The following is a 21,943-nucleotide window of genomic DNA, read 5'->3' on the forward strand; positions in this document are numbered from 1 at the left end:
GCAGATGTTCCTGACCCTCTGCACAGAAATTCTTGCAATTCATGGTGATGCTGTTTTGGCTATTTAGATACAAACTGTACCTAAACTCTGTTAAGGCTTCAAATTGAAGTACTGAGAAATTTCTGAAAGTGCCTGTTTTCATCAAGCCTGAGTTACATAACATACCACATTATGGGTTTTTTTCACCTTAGCCCCAAAGAGCCGCTTTTCTTATTTATTGTATAATTGTGCAACTGTCTCATTCAGAGAATGTCTCCAGGACTTTGTTTAATGTACATTATCCATTTCATATGGTGTATTGAGAATGTCTGGTTTTCTCAGTGGTATTTGCACAGAGCCTTGATATGGCATCCAGAAACGGACCAAATGTTTCAGAAATTGTCTTCACGGCATCCTACAGCTGGTACTTCCATCTCCTGTGTACAGTCAGGAATCAAAGTTCAAAGCAGTGATGGTCAAAATTATGCAGTGTCAGTTTATTTTTGGATATCCAAATTTAAATGTTTAGGACTTTATTTCTCAAAATCCCTAGCACACAGTTATACACACATGTACCTTACTTAATATGCCCAAAGCAGAGCCCCAATTGACTTTAACTTGGGGTGTTCAAAGCAGTAAAAACTGAAGATGTTGTTGAAGGTCTTCTCTAAAAATAGACCTACAAACATCAGAGCTGTTTTCTCATTGTGAAAAATTCTAAGAGTGCAAGAAAGATAACAGGAAAATAAGAGCAGTGATTACCTGTAAAAATGTTGATGCATTAAGTGTGGATGAAGGCAAACTTGGGTTTTTACCTTGTTGGAAAATTGGGCTATCGCTGCTTAGCTAACAGTTCATGCACATGTATGTGCTGTTAGTCAGTATCATGTTTTTATAGTCTGGCTAGAATTGAGAAGAACTGAAGGGCAATTTCCAAAACACAACTGTTGTACAGCAGAGTTTCTTTTCAGTAGGTGCAATCAGTTTTTTAGAGCATGTTATTCTATATATAGAACACATTTTGCACAGATACATACCTAAGGCTTTAGGGAAACCCTCCTTGCATTTAAAAATCTGGCTCCAAACCATGGAAACAGTAGAATTTCTTGTGGTAAAAATGTTCCTACATTATTCTCAGTAACATGAACAAATTTAGAAGAATCTTCCCCAAGGGCCTGCCTTTGCCTGAAATTCTGGATCTGAAAATATGTAATGTAAAAGATGCAGATGTGGTCAAGTTCTTTGCATCCAGAAGCATCTCCCTTGACATTTATGCATCTTAAAATGCAAGGCAGGAGTCTGGAGATCAGGATACAGGGGAGTTTTTAATTCTCATTACTCTTAGTGGGTGACTGCAGCATTTTTGGCATCTTTAGTATTAGAACACTAGCATATGTTTCCTCTCCTAATTTATGTGACTCAGTCCCTTAAAAGAAACGCATCCAAGTTCCTTTCTAAGCAGGTTTCTCAAAACTAAGGAAGCACATTATTACATGAGTATGTGTCCTATAGGCACAAATGTGCCAGGCTCTCATTGGTTTCAGTAGCATCTGAATATGTGGGGTGCTACTGTCTCAAAAAGCACAGGGTGTGAGAGGAATGGGTGGCTGGGCCCAAATAGTTGTGGTGAACAGAGCCAAATCCAGCTGGTGACCGGTCACGAGTGGAGTTCCCCACAGCTCAGTATTGGGGCCAGTCCTGTTTAATCTCTTTATCAAAGATTGGGACAAGGGGATTGAGTGCCCCCTCAGTAAGTTTGCAGATGACACCTAACTGGATGGGAGTGTTGATCTGCTGGAGGATACGACAGCCATACAGAGGGATCTGGACCAGCTGAATCAATGGGCTGAGGCCCATTGTATGAGGTTCTACAAGACCAAGTGCCGAGTCCTGCACTTGGGTCACAACAGCCCCAGGCAGCACTACAGGCTGGGGGAAGAGTGGCTGGAAAGCTGCCTGGTGCAAAAGGATCTGGGGGTGTTGATTGACAGATGGCTGAACATGAGCCAGCAGTGTGCCCAGGTGGCCAAAAAGGCCAACAGCATCCTGGCTTGTATCAGGAATAGTGCGGCCAGCAGGACTAGGAAAGTGATCGTCACCTGTACACAGCACTGGTGATGCCACACCTCAAATACTGTGTTCAGTTTTGGGCCCCTCACTACAAGAAAGACATTGAGGTGCTGGAGAGAGTTCAGAGAAGGGAAACAAAGCTGGTGAAGGGTCTGGAGCACAAGTTTGATGAGGAGCGGCTGAGGGAACTGTGGCTGTTTAGCCTGGAGAAAAGGAGACTGAGGGGAGACCTTATCACTGTCTGCAACTACCTGAAAGGAGGTTGTAGCAAGATGGGTGTCAGTTTCTTTTCCCAGGTAGCAAGTGATAAGACAAGTGGAAATGGCCTCAAGTTGCACCAGGGGAGGTTCAGATTGGATATTAGGAAAAACTGGTTCATGGAAAGGGTTGTGAAGCACTGGAACAGGCTGCCCAGAGAAGTGGTGGAGTCACCATCTCTGGAGGTGTTTAAAAGATGTAGAGATGAGGTTCTCAGGGACACGGGTTAGTGCTGGAGTTGGGGTAGTGGTTGGACTCGACGATCTTGAGGTTCTCTTCCAGTCAAAATGATGCTATGGTTTAGTGCCAGGGTAGGCTAATGGTTGGACTCTATGATCTTGAGGGTCTTCACTGATTTGCATGGCTGGTAAAGCCATTTTACCGAGTCATTTTCAAGGAGTGAATGATCTGCATTTAAGCTTCAGTGAGATACCTTGCACTTCAGTTAAGACCACCCTTATTATAGTTGACAAAATGTGGCAGCCCTGGAGCAAGTGACTCCTTGTTCTCAAAGCAGCAGGGTAGTGTTTTTATGCTGGAACATCTTTGATGAAATTTGCTGGGTTTTTACTCTGTAAGTCTAATTGTGGATTTTTTTTTCTGCTTTAAGGTATTCTGGTCTTTCAGTGAAAACCTTTACTTGAGACTTACTCTCCTACAAATAGGACAGGCAGAGAAAGAATCTGTGTATAGAGATGGCAGACAGAGTAATTTTTCTCTCTCCTTATCGAAAGTAGGTTTTTTGTTACTCTCTAAGTAGATAAATTCTCTGAAAAATCTTGATCAAAATAAACAGTGTTTGGTGTCTCCTAGAAGCTGTCTTTTTGTTTATTTAAATAGATGTTGGATTTTAAGCATAGACATTGAACTGAGGAAGCCTCCCAGGTGGCTAGGTCCTGAAGTGACAAATTTCCTCTCCTTAATCAAACTGTCACTGGAAGCAGAGGGGACGCTTTGACTTGTTCCTTACTTTGGTGGTGAAAGGGACTCGTCTGAAGATGAATAGGTGGATGTGCACACAAAAACAAGACATCACAGGCAGAGTGAATTTTGCTGGCAGTGTGTGGAAGGGGGAGCAGGAGTCTTCAGTCACTTTGCAGCTTTCCTATGAGGTGCTTCCATTGGCAGGGAAAAGCGTGAAAGCACGTTCGCACCTCCTACGGAGGTGACCCTCTAATTGAATATCACTGGGAAATGTGTCAGACACAATGAAAATAATCCCTGTGGGTGCAAACCCCCTTATGCACACTACCTTGGGATTTTATTTTCTCCTTTTAGGACTTAGCCACAGGCAGTGTGTTTCCCTAAAAGCATTTGTGGCCTTCCTGCTGCTATTTAGAGGGAGCATCTTCTTTTAACATAAGCTGCTGCTCTATAGAACAGAGAGCTGCTCCTTTCCCTTCTCAGTCCAGGCCATCCTTGCAGCTGTCCAATAACAACGAAGGCAGCTTTTGCATGGGAAAGGAGACCTTTTGGCCTTGGAATCTGGTCTTCCACCATTCCAGGGTCAAATAGAGAATAAAAGCACCAAGGAGTGCCCATTTTGGCAGGGGCCAGGATAAACTGGTATCCTCTCTGAACAAACAAACTTGATATTGCCTTGGCTCTTGCTCTTAGTTTGAAGATGCACCGGTAGCCTGGCAGCTCACAACACTGAGTCCTTGTCTGCCGAGAAGGCAACAATAGCTCTGCTCAAACAGATAATGACTTGGAGGAGAAAGACATTTTACATTAAGGTAGCTGGTAAACAAGGTGGGTGATGGATCTTCCTCCATGTGTACAGCAGACCTCAGAATACCTGCCTAATTATACTTTCCAAAAAGAGAATGTTTTGGAATCAGCTTGCCGGGCCCACTCTGCCCAGCAGGTTTTTTTAATTGGACACAAAAAGGCAGAGATGAGCAAAATGAGGAGAACTGCCTCTTCTCTGTTGATTTCCTCACCAGCCATTAGCTGTTTTCTCACTGACGCCTCCACAAAAAGTGGTAAGAGTGATCAGCATTTCAAGGATTCTGCTGCTGCTGCCAGCCCCCGAGCTGATGAGGAGGAAGAGAACTCCTTCCTCCTCGCTCCATAGAGCTGTTCTGTGTCAAGCCCGGTGACTCAGTCCCGAACCGGGGGAAAAATTTAGTCTTCTGCAACAGCACAGAAACTTCAGGGTTAAAAAGGCATTGCTTTATAGTGTATATGTATAGTGCCTAGAGTGGCAACGCTGATATACAGCACGTTCTGTGCTGGAAATGATATGGATCATGTATGCAAGTCTTTGCAAACCCTAGGCCATGTAGTGGATGGGAGGAAGAGGTGGGGAAAGATGCAGAAGAGAGCAGGGAATTAGGATGGTCTCATTTACACGATGGACAGTGTTTTAATCTCTTAATTTACCTGCGGACTCTGTAATAGTGAATAAAGGACTGAATTAGACTAATCACTTTCTTTTTTTAAATAATGAGTTGCAGAATAAACCATGCTCTCAAGAGCACGCGAGACATCCTTCCCTAATAAGTTGAGAAGGATTTTCTGGCCCAGATAAATCTGTGCTGTGAGCATGCTTTGTGCTCATTTCAGAACGCATTCCTGAAGTCCTTGAATTCATTAAACCCTAATTAGCAGTGAGCATTGGTGATTAAAAAAAATCCGTAATAATAGGCAGACAAGTGTATATTGAGCTGTGAAGGCACCTCTGGGTCTGTCCTACAATTAGCTTTTAGCCAGTTTGATCTGAAAATAATCCTTCTATTTTCTCTGACATCCTAACCTTGCCTCTTGCTTTAGCATTTGACGTCACAGCCTCCAAAGCTTTGGTCTGGAGTGTTGTGGGGGTTACCCTCTGCACTAGATTGTGAGACTTATAGGAGAAACGAAAAGTAAAACTGGAAACAAACAGCAAAGTTAACATTCAGATGCAAATTGTACTATATTTGATTGTGTCTAGGGCAAGTATTTGGATTACTCCTTATTTGTTAAAAAACTGTAATGAAAACAAAAGAAAACTTCTGTGATAACCCTATATCAATCATTCTTTGAGATAATTTCCCATGTAAATTACTAGTATCCTAACTGTAGTCATTGATGATGATACAGCAAAAGTAAAACAGCCGGAAAGACAGAAAACCTTCCTGGTCTGGGACTGTTGACTCCAAGAAGAACAGAATTGCCATCACAGTTGACCGCTCTTTGTGGTTGGGACTTCTGAAAGACACAGGCAGAGTAGCCACTTCAAGCATCTGTGATTTTTGTCAGCTCCTGGGGGATTTAGCATATTGCAATAAAATGCTTTATTTAATAAATGAATTTATAAGAAATGAAGTCTGTGCCTATGTCTAGCTTTAAGACCTTCTCTTTGAAAATGGTCCAGCATGTGGTCCAAACCACTGTACAGCAAGTTTTCAGAAAAAGGAGGTAGCTGTATGCCTTTACCACCAGCCAGAACAGCTATAAACTTACTTCTGCACCTTTTCACGTAATGGTGAAACTCCTACTGAATTCATGATGCAGAACCAGGTTGTATCTGCATCTAGTCACTTGTATATAGAGCAATTTCAGTTGTTTGTACACTTAGCAGAATTGTTTCTTGTAGAAACACTGAAATTACAGGTTTTATTTACAAGAATCTTCTGAAAGTGCTGAAGAAGTAATTGTTCAGGGACATCAGTTGAGGGAAAGCCAGAAAATCTTTTTGAAAGATCCAGTGCTAATACATGAAAAATCTTATAAAACTAAATCATTCCTAGCTAGTAACCTCGAGAGGAGGACTTTAATGATCTGTGCCTTGTCATAAATGCTGTATTATTGCCAGGTGCGGAATATGAAGCAAAACGCTGTTTAATCAGCGAGTAGATGCTTATCTGTTGTCTTTGCTTTCCAGAACGCTTCTGCAGCAGTTGCAGAGACTCCAAGCCATGGTTGCTGGGAAAGTGTCCCGTTCATGTAAGGCAGCTAGCACACAGACAGGGACCTGTCTTATGGTGAGTGTCCCTAAAGCTGGGAATTGTAGGGGAATGAGAATCTTTTTCCACTGCTGAAAGGCATATCCCTTTTTCTGCAAAACCCCTCACTTGCAAGTTCTCGGCTTGGGAAACCTCTCTTCAAAATTTGACAATTAATTTTGAGGTCGATGAGACTCCTGGCTGATGAAGATTAATGGTGGTGGGAAGGCATTACATTCTGGAGGAGACTGGGCCTGTGCTTTTGATTGAATGCTGCAGTGATGAAAGAAGGAACACTGCTCCTCTGAGTGACCTGTTTTATTATTTTCTACAATATTGTGTGTGAGAAATCATGTCTAGAGTTGTAAAATGAAAACAATGGTGACCTTTGGAGCCCAATTCTTTTGATATCAGTAAAAATAAACTTGTTCATCCAAATAAAAATATGATAAAGGCTATAAATCTTCCTCTGGCCTATTTCAATAATAGCAGGCAGGATAAGAAAAGGATTAGAATGAAACATTTCCTTTTTCCCTCCTTACACTCAGCCAGCAAGTACTCTTTATACTAGTGCTGTAAATTGATGGAAATAATTTTCAAGGCCTGAGTTGTTCACCTAGTCTGCCAGCCCCTCTATCACTTTGAAGCAAGACTGGGGCCAGCAGCAAAAATAACCCTGGAAATTCCCAACAGCATCTATAAAACACACGTGGTGGTTGTGTCCGCTTTTCGGCTTTGAGAGTAAATAAGGCTACAAGCCAAAATGATGTCAGACATTGAAAAAAAAAACTCCAGCATTGAAATCTGCCCTTTAAAACACTGCATTTCTGTTGCATATGTACCTTTACTAAAAGACACTGTATGCAGTGATTGAAATAGCCTCAGATGATTTGTTTTAAAAAAGTATCAGATGTGCTTTGCGTTGATGTGCACGTGTGGACCAAGGGCTAGTGCACTTACCTCTTCTGCATCCTCCCTTTGCCAGATGGTGGTGCTGTGCTTTGCAGTAGTTTTTGGCAGCTTCTCTGAGAGCTATGGGCCGTATCCTTCTGCTACAAAGATGGTGTTGCCCAGGCAGCATTCCTCACCAGAGTCCTACACAGACTCCATCGGTAAGTGGCAACTGTCCCAGTCTGGCTCCCTGCTTGGTTGTGCTTTGACACTTGTTTTCCACCCTCATCCCTAACCCCCTCCTCAAGCACTTCTTGCTTTCCTGCTCCTCAACAGGTCACTCTGTGATAAACCTGTGTCTTTTGAAGGATAGCTTGGCAAACTCTTTGGGTGGCAGAAGGCTTTATATCCATAGGCAAAGCCTTTTCCCACTAGCCTGCATGGTGCTGCTGTTTAAAGCAGTTTCGTTTCTGTTTGTGGAGCTAAAGCTAGTGGTCTGTAAAAGGTAGCAGGATTTCTACTTGATAGCAAATGTTCACACTGTTAAAATGTGCAACTGATTTTGTCTGGTGCGTCTTTTGGCACTGTCAACAAAGAGTCCAAGGGCTGAGTGGGAAACCGTTAGTATTATATAGCCATAATGAGCCAGTTGTTTTCAATATGTATTATCGAAGCAATTGTTTCATTTTGTTCTTGTTTTGTGAATAATTCAGTGCTTTTTGATCCCTACCTGGACCATTACTGTGGTATCTTTCCTCAGCTATCAAATTACCAGTTAATCACTATGAAAACACCTTTGCGGCTCCAGTTCTGCTCTGATGGCTTCCATTTCTTTCAGTGATCAGGGCCATTCTCCGAGCTGCCTGTTCCTCATCTCTTCTTGCCTTCTGTCTTTGTATGCAGTGAGGTCAAGGAGTCTGCTAATTTATGAAGAGCCTCATCAACTGGAGGAGTCGTCAAGCCCGATCTCCTTTGCAGATCGCAATGACAGGCAAGCAGACACCTCCAAGTACACAGCGCTGTCCCTGGAGGCCATGCCAGGGACGCAGCAGGATGATATCATGCAGTTCACAATAGCCAATGAGACGAGGCTGGAGAAATCGGTGCTGCTGGGCCTGCAGCAGCACAGGTGAGTGTAGGGTGAGCTGCTTGTCACAGAGGTGTTGGGCATCACTGTCATTTGTTCCTGGAGACCAAAAGTAAGACTAGGGGGCTCAGCTGTGCTGAGCACTGTGAGACGTGAAGTAAGAGTGTGATCTCTATCTGGAGAGCTTATAGGCAAAGTTATTGTTACTCTGGAGAAGCGGTTGCAACAATATTGTAATAATACAGCTACCAAACTTGGTGCTTCTGCCAGAAACCTGACACTTGTAAGACTGTTAGTTGTGCCTACCCACTTCTTTAAGCACTTAACTTCTGTGTCTCCTAAAGGAATAAGCTTTTGCCAGTTGGGTGGAAGTGTGAGGCTGTGACTCACTGGCCTTTCTATGAGGTTATGGTGTGAAGAGCTGGAGTTTCTTGCAGCAGTGATCTTACTAAGGCATTACTGTGGAAAGTTCGCAGTACTCAATCTTAAGAGACAGACCTGTGAAGTTATCTGAACTACTTAACAAAGAGCTCCTTCATACGTTTGTTTGTTTTAGCATAAATGCAATCTTTCTGGGGCCTCTGCAAAGAGAGAGATTCACTGGTTTAAATGTGTGTGCAGTTTTCTTTCCACGCCACCTTTTCTTGTCCTGCCACTGTCCCGTTAGCCCTGGTCTTGGTCTCTGCTACCAAAGAGTAGCAAGCACACCGAACAGAAGAACATTGCCCCAAGCATGCCTTCTGAGCCCTTGTTTCAAAGTTATACCTAGAGCCAAAGAGATGACTAATTCAGTGTGTTACCATACTCCAGCTGACAAGTACCTGGTAAATACTGAGTGCCTTTTTAGCATTAGCCACTTCAAGCAGGATATGCACTTTTAAAAATTACTAACTATTAGTGTTAACCTTTGTTGTTTTGTTTTTTTTTGTTCCCTGCAGAGTCAACGCCGAACTAGAAGGAAATGAAACACTGAAGATAATTGAAATAGATAGAAGAGTCAATGCCACCTCTTAAAAATAAAAAAAGGCCTTTTTTTTTTTTATTTCACTCTTTCCCACATATTTTCAACCAAAGTCCCCCTGATTTGTTATCCTCAGTGAACCAAAGCACAAAAGAGAGGGAGTTCAACTTCTGCATTGACTGGTGAGGCTGTAACTGCAGAAGGGATCTCTTGTCTTTGTAACTCCTCACTTCACACACAGTCCCTGTCTTTGCTTTTATTCCTTTCCTGCCTGATACTTGCAAGGGTGGGATTGAATTATGATGGCAGATGATGCCAGCAGTGTGCCGGTGACTGGTGGGTGTTTGTACGTGCACGCACACATCCTAATCTGAGCACAAAGACATTCTGTAGCAGAGTGGAATATGCCAAACTGATGGGAGTGTGTGGGTGATAGGTTTTGTGGGAGAGGGAACTGAGAGAAAGAGGAGATGCAGCATACTGCTGCTCAGAATCCAGCCACAGCTCCATGCCTACTGGCCTACAGCACTTGAGCCTTTTGGGCGGTTGAGGAGCATATTGCGTAGTCTGCTTCTGAAGGAACAAGAATGGGCTCTGATACAGTTCAGTTAACAACAGAGGTGGGAGAGTGGTGGGCAGTGATGCTGCTGAATCCTGACCTCTTTCTCTTTTCTCCGCTCCAGCCCCTTTATCATTTAGTGGGGTAGGTTTCTCTCTGGGTTGAAAGCAGTCCTCGTAGGCTTCCCTACTGCTTCCACCCTTGTGGAATTCAAGCAAAGATCAGTTGCTGTCTTCTCACACTTCATCCGTGTAGGAGAATTACACTAGTTTAACTAAACCTGTTTGGAAAGCAGCTTTTGTTAAATTGATGCAATGTTTTAGATGGATGTCCTTTAGTCTGCTTAAGACTAATCTATTTAGCTTAAATCAGTTCTTTCCCAACAAACAAAATCAATGTAAGGCTTAAACCAGAAGTGCCTCCTGAGAGGACCATATGGATTTAATTTATTGGCTTTGAGATGCGTTGATGGAATTTCTTATGTAGACCGGGTCCCAGATTTTCTTGTTTTCCTTTCCTTTCCTTGCCATCTTCCTGTTACTGTTGTAAATAGTATTTATTAGCTTTGCAAAATCGTTTCCAAGCGGTCGCAATGAAGAGAATTGAGCTTCCCTAACCCTACAAGTGGTCTGGGCAAACTCTGAAATCAGACACACAAATATCCCCTTCCTCTCCAAACTTGAATTGCCCTAAAATACAGCCATGGGTCTTATCTTCCTCTTACCTCCTTTTCTAGAGATGTGATCTTAGACCAACCGATTAGCCAAAACTCCAACTGGAGGTGGTAGACACCATGTTAGCTGTATGGCAAGACAGCCCCTGACTTGAGGAATTAAGTATGTAGGCAGCAGACAAGGCAAGAGAGGGATGAGCTGGGCATATAGGGAGTTCAATGGAAAAGCCAAGAGCAGTGTTCAGGTTTGATCCTGGTCCAGTACTTTTCTCCCTGCTTTATTTCCTCCTTGTCCCATGTAGCTGGTGCCTTTAAGGATTTTCCCTCTCTTGGTACTGTGGTCATGTCTCTGCATGGACCATTGAGGATGGATTTGATGTGAAAATCCTAATTCAGCAGGCTAGCACATAGCTATTCTATAGTTTACCAGAAGTAGTCAATTTTTTAAAATAATTAAAAATTTTGAAGCTCTTTTTCTTTTTTTTTTTCCTAATGATAAATAAGGGAAAAATTAATGTAGCCTTAGAAGTAATTTTTTACCATGTACAGTAGATATTTCCTGCAAATATTCTATTTTGTAAAATACTGCATTTCTATTTTATTACAGCAGCTGCCACACCAGCTCCTTTCTTGATCTTCATTCTCCTTAGACTTTCTTCCTTCAGTAGCCTATTTTGCCACCCTCAGGCCTGACTCAAAACCCAGTGGAATTAATGGAAATAATTAGGTGGGTTACAGCAGGCTGTGGATCAGTCAGAACTGTGCCATTTTAAGGTGTTTCACATTAGTGACAGTGAAACATGTGCCTGACTCCGTGAAGTTGTAATGAGTTTTGGCATACAGACGTTCTTCCTAGGTAATGCCCTTTTCTTCTGTGCAAGTGCCTTTTTATTACTTTACCTGTGGTAGCAATGAGAGGAGAAATGTCATTGTAGTCTATTTTGCAAGTGTTCCCTTCTTGGCGTGGGTCAGTCTCCTCCTCAAAGCCTTTTTCCCTTTACAGTGATCCTGCTGGGTCCTCTGCACCATTCCAGTATCCACCAGCAGCTTTTGTATGGGCTTTTTTGAGCAATGGTTTAAGGCTTCACATAAATAACGAACACCAGTGGGTGCCACAAGGGATGGCTGCATTGCTTTGCCACTTGAGGTCCACAAAGTGACAGGAAAAGGCTGGGACTGACCCTTCCCAACCTTACACTGGTTGGTCAGTGTAAGTGGGCAAGGTCACAGCTTAGAAAGTTCCTTAAATGGTCCTTCTCTTTCCAAGCACCCATGGTTTGTCACCTCTGAGAGCAACTGAATGGTTAAGTCTTCTGCCAAAGAGGGCCCAGGCTGTGGAGCACAACACCGCTGATCAGTCCTGCGTTTTGCACTGTGCCTAAGTAGGCGGCCGCTCTGCTTGAGCTCATGCCCTTCATCAGTTAAATGGATCACCTGCCATTGCAGACACAGCTGACTTCACTGTATTAAAACCAAAATTGAATTATTTCTCTGTCCTTAAAAGACGGATAATTTTGCAAAACCCAAACACTACCCCCCCACTCTGAAACGTACTGCACTAGTCACCATTAAAGCTTTGCCATTTTGTTGGCTTAATTTGGAGATGATGTTTCAAATCTGATTGGGAGATAGTCATGTTTTCATCTGGAGCATTTTAAACTGGCCACAGTCTGGGTCAAGCCTCTGAACTAATTCATCCAAGCCAGAATGGCAATACCAATTTTTCTTGTAACTGTTTGATAATCTATTTCTATAATCTTAATCTGTGTAATCCTTTAAGTTATTTTAAGATACTCTTTTGGGGAATCTCTTGACCTAGTACACACATTGCTTAGGGATTTATTATGTTGAATATTACTTCTTTATAATAAGGAAAAACTTTGCTTTGCTTTGGTACGTTTGCAATGATTTTTCTTCAGGGGCCTTAGTAGAACGAGTTTCTCTGCTAAATACTAGAGGCCAAAAAATCACCTGTCGTCACCTACCCACAGGCTGTCGCTGTCTCCAGAGGTGGTTTGTGCCCGTGCACATACCTGGCAAGGGGACAGAGGAGGCAGGACACGTGCGATTGCCCTTCCAACCCCAGCGGTGTAGGGGTGACCCAAATGTGAAGGCTGAGGCACTGCAGACAGTGTGGAGAGGCAGCTGAATGTGCTCAGTGTTAAGGGCACAGGGAAAGGGCAGTGAGGTGTATTCAGGGAGGATGCCAGTCTAAGTGCTTTTAATTAATTCAGCTATATTACTTAAGGTCTTAAGTCTTCTGCCGGTATACTTTTTCCAGTCATCAGTGACCTGGTGCTGTAGAATAGTGTGTGTGTGTGGACACGATAGGCAAAGGCTTTATGTGCTACTTAATTTCCATTTCCACTAGAGGACTTAAGAGATCCTTGGAGTCTTCAGCTATAACATTAAGCTGCTTGTCTGCATTATTTCATACACACTAGTAAACTTACCTTTTGGCCCATAGCTTTAAAGCGTGTCTAAATCTGTCGGATTTTTGCTTCTAGGGAGATAAGCTATGAAGGTATGTAGGGCATTATTATATATATACATATATATATATATTTGAAAAGTATAAAGCAGAGGGCATGTGACAGTTCTAACCTTGTTACCAATGTGTAGATAGCGTGTGGGTTTTTTTGGTGGGGTTTTTTTGTGTGTTTATGGTTTTTGTTTGTTTGCTTGTTTTTTTCCCCAGGCTATTTCTAGTTCTTTGCATTTCTCCTACTTCATATGTACTATTAAATATTCTTCAGCAGCACAGACTAATAATGCATTAGGCTGAGGTTCTTAGGCCAGATCCCAGCTGATAGAACACCGCACACTTCTCACTGGTTTAGGGGCTGCAGGTCTGATTTATAGGGGCAAGGAACCTCTTCCATATCTCTCTGTGTAACAATGTGCCTCAATGTGTTCTTGTTTTTTCTAATGTAGAGCTGAAATAAAAACTTTCTGTTTTTTTTCCCTGCTAAAGAAACCAACCCACCTCTCCACTCCCATCCCCCAAACTATCAGCACTGAATTCTGTCTAGACGCATTTAGAATATAGGTCAAGTAAATGAATGATACTAATTGCTACATTGGGAGGGATTTCCACTGAGTATTTGGGCTCTAGATTCCAGCTAATGCCAAGAGGCCATTGTACAAAACCCACGCAGCTAAGAACAGAAGAATAAGAAATATTTTTATACTCCTAATGACGAAAATATTTCTTTCTCAAGTCATTAATTAGAAAGGGAACATTTTGTATTCTGAAGGTGAAATGGTAGGTCAGTACTTTATAGTTTAAAAAGTTATAATCGCCTATATAAGTAGTGTAGTACTATGGTGTGCTGCTGCTTTGCCCTGTACTGTTGGGGATAAACAACTTTGGGGGTTGCAAAGATGAATGAACTGGCTTACATGTTTGGAGCTTTACAAGTAAGATGTGAGGATTCAGTCCGTGGGCCAGGATATTGTAGCTTTCTCATGGCCAGTAAAATGATGGTGGGCATTCGGGGATCTGTTGAGGGTGTGTGCTCAGTTACTATTGCATTGTTTAGGTGATCGGCGTCCACTGGAGACTCCAGGATCGAGAGGAGAATTGCCATTGGTTTTGGTGCTTTTCATATTAGGCCTTTTTCTTCCTTATGATAGTATACAACTGAGTTGACTTCCTACGTAGAAAAGACTGCACCTGGCAGGAGACTCTCATTTGTGATGCTAAAACAGAGTATCGATATTCTTCATTATCTCCTCTGCCCTAGAACCCATCTCCGTGCTCTTCCTCTAAGAGCTGGAACTGAATAGGAGAGAAAAAAACATGGGAAAGATGGATGTGTACACCTACCTTACACAAAAGATGAAAGATGTGGCTGATGAGGGGACTCCTGACGTCACAGGGAAACTTGCTAGTTCTTGATTCCATAAATAAGCAATGGTAGCCGATTTCATTAGTTACCCCCTTGTTTAATTTTTACTCTTCCCCTTGCTCTTTAGTACTATGCAGTCCTTTTTATGCATATCTGACCTTTATGGTGTATGCCATTTTTCCTTCCAAACAGCAGGCAAAAACCTTTTTGAACTTTAGCAGCCCATAATTAATCAAGTGGAAGGGAGAGACAGGGAAGGAGAGGCAGGTAATCAGTTTCCTTTAACAGAACTCTGCTCATATCTGACTTTGCATATCAGATTTTAATTCAATGGTGCTGATGTAACAGTGTCTTGCTTTCTTCATTTGTACAGTTAGCAAGAACAAGTGTGAGTGTGTGTGTACCTGTGCACGTGTGCATGGTGAGCAATGACAAAAAAGAAAACAAATGCAGAGTTGTTTATTTAATGTAGTAAGCATCCCTAAATAAAGGCACCTACCTGAACACACAGGGCACATTCCACTTGGTGCAACATGAAGTCCAGGTGTTTCTCTCTGAAACCTGTTCACATTCCGCATCACTGAGCACTTGTAAAACTGTAGTGAGAATTGCTGTCTGAAGTCTGTCCTATTAGCAATTTTCGACTGAAAGTTGTTGCACTGTGTCATTTTGTGTGTAAGCATAAATCGTCTGGCCTTTCTGTAGGACAGCTCTGGCTTGATACAAAAAGAAAAAAAACAGCTTTAGGTTTTATTGTATCTTTGGGTGTCATTTTTGTTATGCAGAAGTATGGCTTTGAATTTTGTTTTGTTTTTAAATGGGGAAAGTTAACCTTAAAAAGTGGCCCCTGGGAGCTGACAGCTCGAGGAACATGATTTGTTGAGCTGGTCTTCTGGGAGAGGATCTAAAGGTCCCCCCTTCCCCGGGAGCACTACTGCCCTTAGCTGCTCCACGACGTGATGTTAAGTACATCGCAGTTTCCCGGAGATTCCCTTGGCCCTCTGAGGGTAAATTACCTGGTGTTACCATCTTGAAGACAAATACATATCCAGGGCCAAAGCCTTGGGCCGTGCAAAACAATAACTTGTGACTCTGAGTCACTCTGCGTGTGACTCCCCCGAGGCATTTCAGCTGATCTTGTCCTTTCCCTCTGTTCATGTGGAAAAAATATGGGTTTGTGCAAACATTTAAAACTGTCTGAGATGAAAAGGACAGGGTTACTAGTGAAAAAGCACACACCTCTATGCTCTTTGGTAAATTGCATTGGAGCCTCTTCTGACTGCAGATATCTCTGTTCTTTTGCCATAAGTTTGTTTAACTCTGTGTATGTGTGTTCAGTGGCCTCTCTATTTTTGTATAAGCGCTGTCATCTGGATATGGTCCAACCTGATTGTTCACACTGCAAACATGTCCATTGGGTGGAAAAAAATTGCTGTTTTTCCTTTTTAAATTGTCTGCTTGATTCTACGAGAGAACAGACTACCTGCTTTTGTAGCCTAAACATGTATGTAGCTAAGTATGTTATGCTTTTCATTTCTTGCAAATAAATATTTTCTGTAGAAAAAGCAAGTACAGTTTGTTTACTTTCCTGATAGTTGGAAAAGATCCGGTCCCTGGGCTTTTCCAAGTGCAGCTCTACATGCTGTGGTGTGGGTTTTTACTGGAGCTGGCTGCCCCTTCCCTTTCGTGAGAGTAGCAAGAGAATTGTATCTGCCAATAATGGGTGGAAATAAGGCAAAACCTGATGGCATTTAATAATGATAATGGCACTTGAGTGCACCTGGGCAGTATAGCCCCATTAATACTAAATTCTCTGTCTATAAAAGCAGGATCCAGGAAGACTGATGCTGAAGGGGGCACTAGCTTCAGCCTGGTGATATCAACCTGTCGGGAGTGTTCTGGAGCTTAATTCGTGTGGGCCAAATAGCCCTCTGGAAGGCGAGACCTTTCCCTGTGCTGCATTTACACTGGGCAACTAATTGCTTAAACCAAAGTCTTAAAAGATCTCTTTCTGCTTTGGCTTTTTGGGGTTGGGTCCTTCACTGGCCTCAGCTTCATCCCTTGCCCCAACTCACCCGAGGTAGCTCAGGAGGTTTCTCCAGCAGTTCAGAAGCTGCTGTTCTGCCTGTGTCAGCCATCGAGATTGTGCCCTGCAGCCCAGAAGCAGCTGCCAGCCAGGGGACAGAGGTGACCTTTTGCTACTTCGAGTAGACATAGAGAATCAAATACTTCATTTCTTCCAGTCTGGGGACTCGGTGGCTTTGCTGGCCATCCAGGGAACTTGGCGATGGATGGCCTAATGCAGATGTGAAAATTACACTGTGCAGAGCCAACTTCACAAATGGTATAGTCATGTATACTACACCACTCTTCTACCAGGAAAGGGACCTCATAAATGAGTACCATGCATCCCTATAGTAGCAACTAAGAGCTTATCCTCCACAGGGAAATACTAGTGATGGAAGTAATAATTCCAGCTTTACTGAACTGAAAATGGGAGCATGACAGATTACTTTGGTGCCTCCTTTTCAAGGCCTCTTAAAGAAGGCTGCTTTAGAGACTGTGGAAGCAAACACACCATGAAAATCGAAACACGCTGGCCAGCACTAAATCTGTAGCTGATGGAAGGTGTTTTCAGGAGTGCCTTGGTGTTGAGCTAAAGAGGTTGAAGTAGCAAAAGAAATTGGCAGTGAAGGAAGAAAAAAGCAGCTCTTCTCTCCTAAGCTTTACCATGTTGCTTTTAACCCCCAAATTGCCTTTGCTGCTCACCACCGTTCACTATCACAAGAAAAGGAAATAGGAATGTCAGGTTTATATTTTGCCTATCCATTTTTTTTGGTCTGTGTCTCTGTGCAGTGTCTGTCTCTCCCAGGCAGAGCCCACTTCCAGCACCACAACTATCTAACCCTGCTTTGGTCACAGCAGATGATGAAGTAGCTCTTTCTCACAAAATTCGCTTTCTGTACCTGGATGAAGAAGGTCTGTGGTGCTTTCTCTTGAAAGGTGGGGGGAGAAGGGCTTTACTTAGTCTTGGAAGTTCTGCATCCCGGTCTTTCGCTGTCATTGTTTCGGAGGTTATTGCAGCCACTGCATTTCCTCCTGATGCTGCTGGGTGCCCTTTGCTTTCAGAATGGGCAATTTCACTTGCCAGAACTATTGATCCAGGGCACTTGTTAACAGCATCAAGCCAAACATAACATTTTTAGAGGAAAATCATTAGGCCGTGACTGATTGGGGAAGTTACCCTCGGCTTAGTTTTAGCTGAGCTCAGTTCCTCGGAGCATACAAAACACCAACTGGTGATTAACGACTGGTTAAGAATCAACTGGGGTCTCAGCATTACCCTTAAAGCATCACCCAGCAGGCAATGCTGCAACAAGACTGTGATTAAAAAAGAAACCCACATACAATGCAGAAATCCTGGGTGGTGAGCTGTCAGCCTCACTACCTATCACCCTCCGGTACATGCTGTTCTTTGCAAAGCTGTTTGAATTCACGGCTGAATTTTGATACTCATTTCTCAGGCTGATTCCCATTGCAGGGCAGGAGGAAGGGGGTCTGAATGCAGCTTGCAATGCCTCTCATGGCACAATTTGGGTAGTAAGTCTTCACCCTTTGCTGATAGCTGCAACTTGTGCCTATTTTACAACAGCACAGACTTCTCCACCCCCGCAGGTATTTCATGGTAGATTCATTATTGGTACTCCCTTTCCTGTTTTGTTTGCATTGGGTTTTTTAAGAAATCTGGACCTCATTAGCTTGGAGTTTAGAAGCAGTGAGCAAAAGCTTGCATGCTTGCTATAAATAAAATATTTCTGTAGGAGCTTGTCCAGTAGAGAGAGATCACTGGATAGGGACTGAGGTCTCGTCCTGCTCATGGTGTGCTGGTGAATTTGGCTGACCACTCTCCATGCTTCAGACTCCTGCTCTGTGAAATGGGGCCAGTGGTGGTTTCCTCCTCTCTATAAAGCACTCTGAGATTAAGCAAGGCAAGCTGATCCAGAGAACGTAGTAATTAGAAATCAAAGCATTTTACTTCATGTTGAATGAGTGACACTTGTGTGTCTTGTCTGCCTTCAGTTTGTACTTCAGAAAATTAAAGTGATTGATTTGGTTTCTCGTTTTCTTGGTGCTGTCTCTTGTGGGCTACACACGGAAGCCAGGAATGACTTAACTTTTTAATTATTGAATTAATCTTAAGCTGTATTTGCATGAGGCCTATATGTAGCTATAAATTTTTTTGTGTGTGTGTCTCCAGTAAGGAGGAAATTACAAGTTCTGGCCCTTATCTTTGCTATAATGCAACTGAGGAAAGATAACCACTGTCCATGTCTATTGGGTTGTCTCACTTCCACTCTTTAAAGAAATGCTTAGCTTCTGGTTAGCCCTCTTTTTTAAACCTCTTTGGTAAACCCCTTGTTTTGATCCCTGGCATTTGTGAAGGGGCAGCACTCAAGCACTTCCAAGCCAGGATCAGGCCCTTCTTGTCACCTCCACTGAACACCTTGGCAACAGGAATCAGGGCCTATTTCTAGGTATGGCAGCCTACGCACAGAAAGGGGAGTAGTGCTGTGAAATAGCTGAAAAATGGTAAAAACCAAAATAGAATGTAGCAGAAAGCAGTAACTTGCCGGAGATCTGACTGGAGCCAGTGCTGGCAGAGCTGCAGGGTGAAGTGTCTCTGCCCGACAGGGTGATCTGCTGAGGGGAGGGCAGGTGACTCCATGTTAAGGCTCAGCATCCCTCAGTTATATGATGGATAAGCGATGCTCTGCTTGAACTTCAAATGCTGACCAAAAATAAATGTGTTTGTGGGCATATCTGTCAGCATTGGCTCTGGAGAGGGAAGCTGGATGCTTGTTTAGTTGTGTTAAAAAAAACACCAAACAAACCAAATGAAAACCAAAACCACCACCACCAACAAAACCAACCAAACAAAACCCCGAACCAGAAAAACCCCCACAAACAAACAAACAAACCCCACAGGTGTATGTGTATAAATATATGCATTTTTCTATATTTTCCTGGATAGTGAATGTCGAGGGTAATCCTGAGGGTGAATTTTGTGTGATCTTAAGGAATATGGAACATTTAGAGCAGACTGACTTCTCCCTGGCTAGCCTGGCTCACCAAGTAAGTAAGGTTGCCTCACCGCTTTCTTCCCCACTCCTCTTTTTTATATATCCACTTCTTTTCCATTAGGAATAGGATTTTCAGTCCCTCCCACTCTAAATAAAACTTACCGCAGTGCACACAGCCTGTGCACGCTGGAGTGTTCAGAATGGGATTTAACAGACATGTGAGTAATGGAATAAACCTCCTTCCCTTGGCTTTCCTCCAAAAGGCTGAATTCCCTCCTTTCTCCACATTTCCTCTTTCATTCCCACCATCCACCCTGCTCTCCAAGGCATGCAGTGTGGTGTGAAGTTTCCACCCAGGAAAAAGAGCATCCCCACCTGCGGGAGCTTGTCAGCTCTCCCAGATGAGCAGGGGAGTCACTGTAGTGTGGGGTTCTCCTCTGAAACCGACAATCCAGCCCTTGGCATGAAGAAACGAGATCCCCAGTCATGCAAATTCAGTCTCTTGCTAGAACAATGATCCCAGATACTTGCAAAACCTGCTAAAAAGCTATTTTGGGGCTCATCCTTTCCATCCTGATCGAGTGGTATGTCTGCAGCCACGTCTTGGAGCAAACGAGATGCTCTGACAAAGTTATTGCTGCTGTTGCCTTTCTCAAGCTACAGGAATTGACAGCTATGCCACAGGTGTAATTGTGTAAGCAGGGCTTTCCTTCACGAGCCTCAGAGTCTCTCATAATTGCTCATATTCAGAAAAAGGCATAGGAAGTCAATTTAGCACTTCATGTTGCAAATGAGTCATGCAAATTGCAGCAGTCAGAGGAAAAACAGGTAATCCCAGTGCACAGTGTAAATGTGGTCATGTGGGCAAAGTGGTTATTGACAAGCAGGAGCTACAAGAGGGTTTATGCTGGAGAAGGCAGACGTGGCTCAGTGGCGTGGATGTGCACTGGATAGGGGGTTAGCAGATTCTGATTTGTTGTTAGGCTTTGCTCCAGATGTTCTGAGGGAGGTAGAGCGATCTGCAGGGCACAGGCCACAGAGCTGTTCTCATAAGGACCAAAGGCAAAAAGAAGAAAGCTGTGAGATGATGCATGCTGTTCTGCTCTCCAAGTGCAAGATTAATTTGCCATTAAAATGTATTTTTGCATATGCCATTGGCATCTTTTCATAGCAACAGAACAGATGGTTTTCACCAATGACAAAACCTCAAAGATAACTTGATGATGAGAGGGGTGCTTATGGTCCTGCTCTTCATCCTTGAAGGTGGTTGTTGGGCTAGATCTGAACGGTTTTTTGACAGTTACATCTCAAAATATTTCAGTTTCCTTCTGCGAAAGGAGTTGTCACATGCTTTTAAATCAGACGCTTCCATTAGCAATATTGACTGCTAGTTCCCGTGGAAGTTCGTCTGGAGACCTTCTGACTGAGGTCGTAGTTCTGCATGGACAAGGCATGGATGGTTTCAGCAGAGCTCCACAATGGTTTGCAGATATGTCCACACGCAGCGCAGAGCAGGATCCAGATCTTATTTTTTGCAGTTCTGCTTAAGAGCTTTAGTTTTCTTCCTGTAAGCCATGTATTACATGGTTTCATTATGCTTTTTTCTATGTGCTTCATTAGTAACTAAAAGTAGTCTGAGGTTTGAGGGAGAAAATTTATATATCTACTGGGGGAAGCACGTGTGCATGTAGATAATACATGCATCATTTATGAATATAATTTTGAAAGCTGGTTAAACTTTTAAATGTTTAAACTGTAGTAAAAAGAATCACTTTTCATGACCCTTCTCTACTGCCAACAAGGGACAGGAGAATGTTGATTGACTGGCTTGGAGAGCTTGTCGTTGCTGAAGTTGAGATGCAAGATGTATACACAATATGTGTGCCAAGTATGAAGAAGCGGAATCTTTCAATAGGGCTGGAGAAGGCACAAGAATCAGGTGTAAAGAACCTACTGACTGTCACAAGTCTCACTGATACCCAAGGCTTTGTAACATTTGCATGCTGCTGCATATGGGCAGCAGGTAAATGCTGTGACCTGTTTGACTTTTAACCATGTCACTGGTTGTGTGGTGGCACAAGGATCACAAAGAAGGGACAAAGCCACTCAGGGAAGTCATCCATGGAGAAGGGCTGGTTCTGAAATCTGTCCCTGTAGGGTTTGCCTTCTTAGTAGAGTGTCATTGTTCATGCTGCTCCTTTTTTTTTTTCTTACAGCTTTCTATTTTGGATCACATTGCCTTGGAGAAGTTTTGGATGCAGAGAATAAAGTTCTGGATGTGATAATTCTTGCTGTAATTTCTGAATAGTCCCAGACCTTGATGTCTTCTGTACTTTTAAATCTTATTGTCACTGTTAGCTCACATGCTTCATTAGTCCTGTGCTGAAGCCTCCCTGGAAAGTTTTCCTTAGTGTTTCCCAATGAACAAAAGGGAGAAACAGGGAACAAGGTGGGAAGATAATTTATTTTACTAAGGAACACCGTGATGCTTGTGTCAAAAGACATTTCTTTGGACTTGGGTGCTTTCATTCTGAGCACACTATATGGAAATTGCCTGGGAAAAACAATTAGGCGTGATTAGTATGTAAACAAGCATGGGGTAAA

At 43.0% G+C, this 21,943-nt stretch overlaps 1 protein-coding gene across 2 annotated transcripts in view; it reads left to right on the forward strand.

Moving 5' to 3' along the window:
- The window catches only part of CREB3L2 (cAMP responsive element binding protein 3 like 2), an 83,225-nt gene extending 67,398 nt beyond the window's left edge, over nucleotides 1–15,827 (forward strand). For both annotated transcript variants that reach the window (XM_065038742.1, XM_065038736.1), the window contains exons 9-12: nucleotides 6,176–6,275; nucleotides 7,222–7,348; nucleotides 8,031–8,256; nucleotides 9,153–15,827. In XM_065038742.1, coding sequence (XP_064894814.1) covers nucleotides 6,176–6,275; nucleotides 7,222–7,348; nucleotides 8,031–8,256; nucleotides 9,153–9,228 — 529 coding nt within the window. In that variant the 3' untranslated portion in view covers nucleotides 9,229–15,827. The remainder of the gene's footprint in view (nucleotides 1–6,175; nucleotides 6,276–7,221; nucleotides 7,349–8,030; nucleotides 8,257–9,152) is intronic.
- Nucleotides 15,828–21,943: the final 6,116 nt, after the last annotated feature.

This window comes from Columba livia, chromosome 1 (genome assembly GCF_036013475.1).
Source record: "Columba livia isolate bColLiv1 breed racing homer chromosome 1, bColLiv1.pat.W.v2, whole genome shotgun sequence".
Classification (NCBI taxonomy): domain Eukaryota; kingdom Metazoa; phylum Chordata; class Aves; order Columbiformes; family Columbidae; genus Columba; species Columba livia.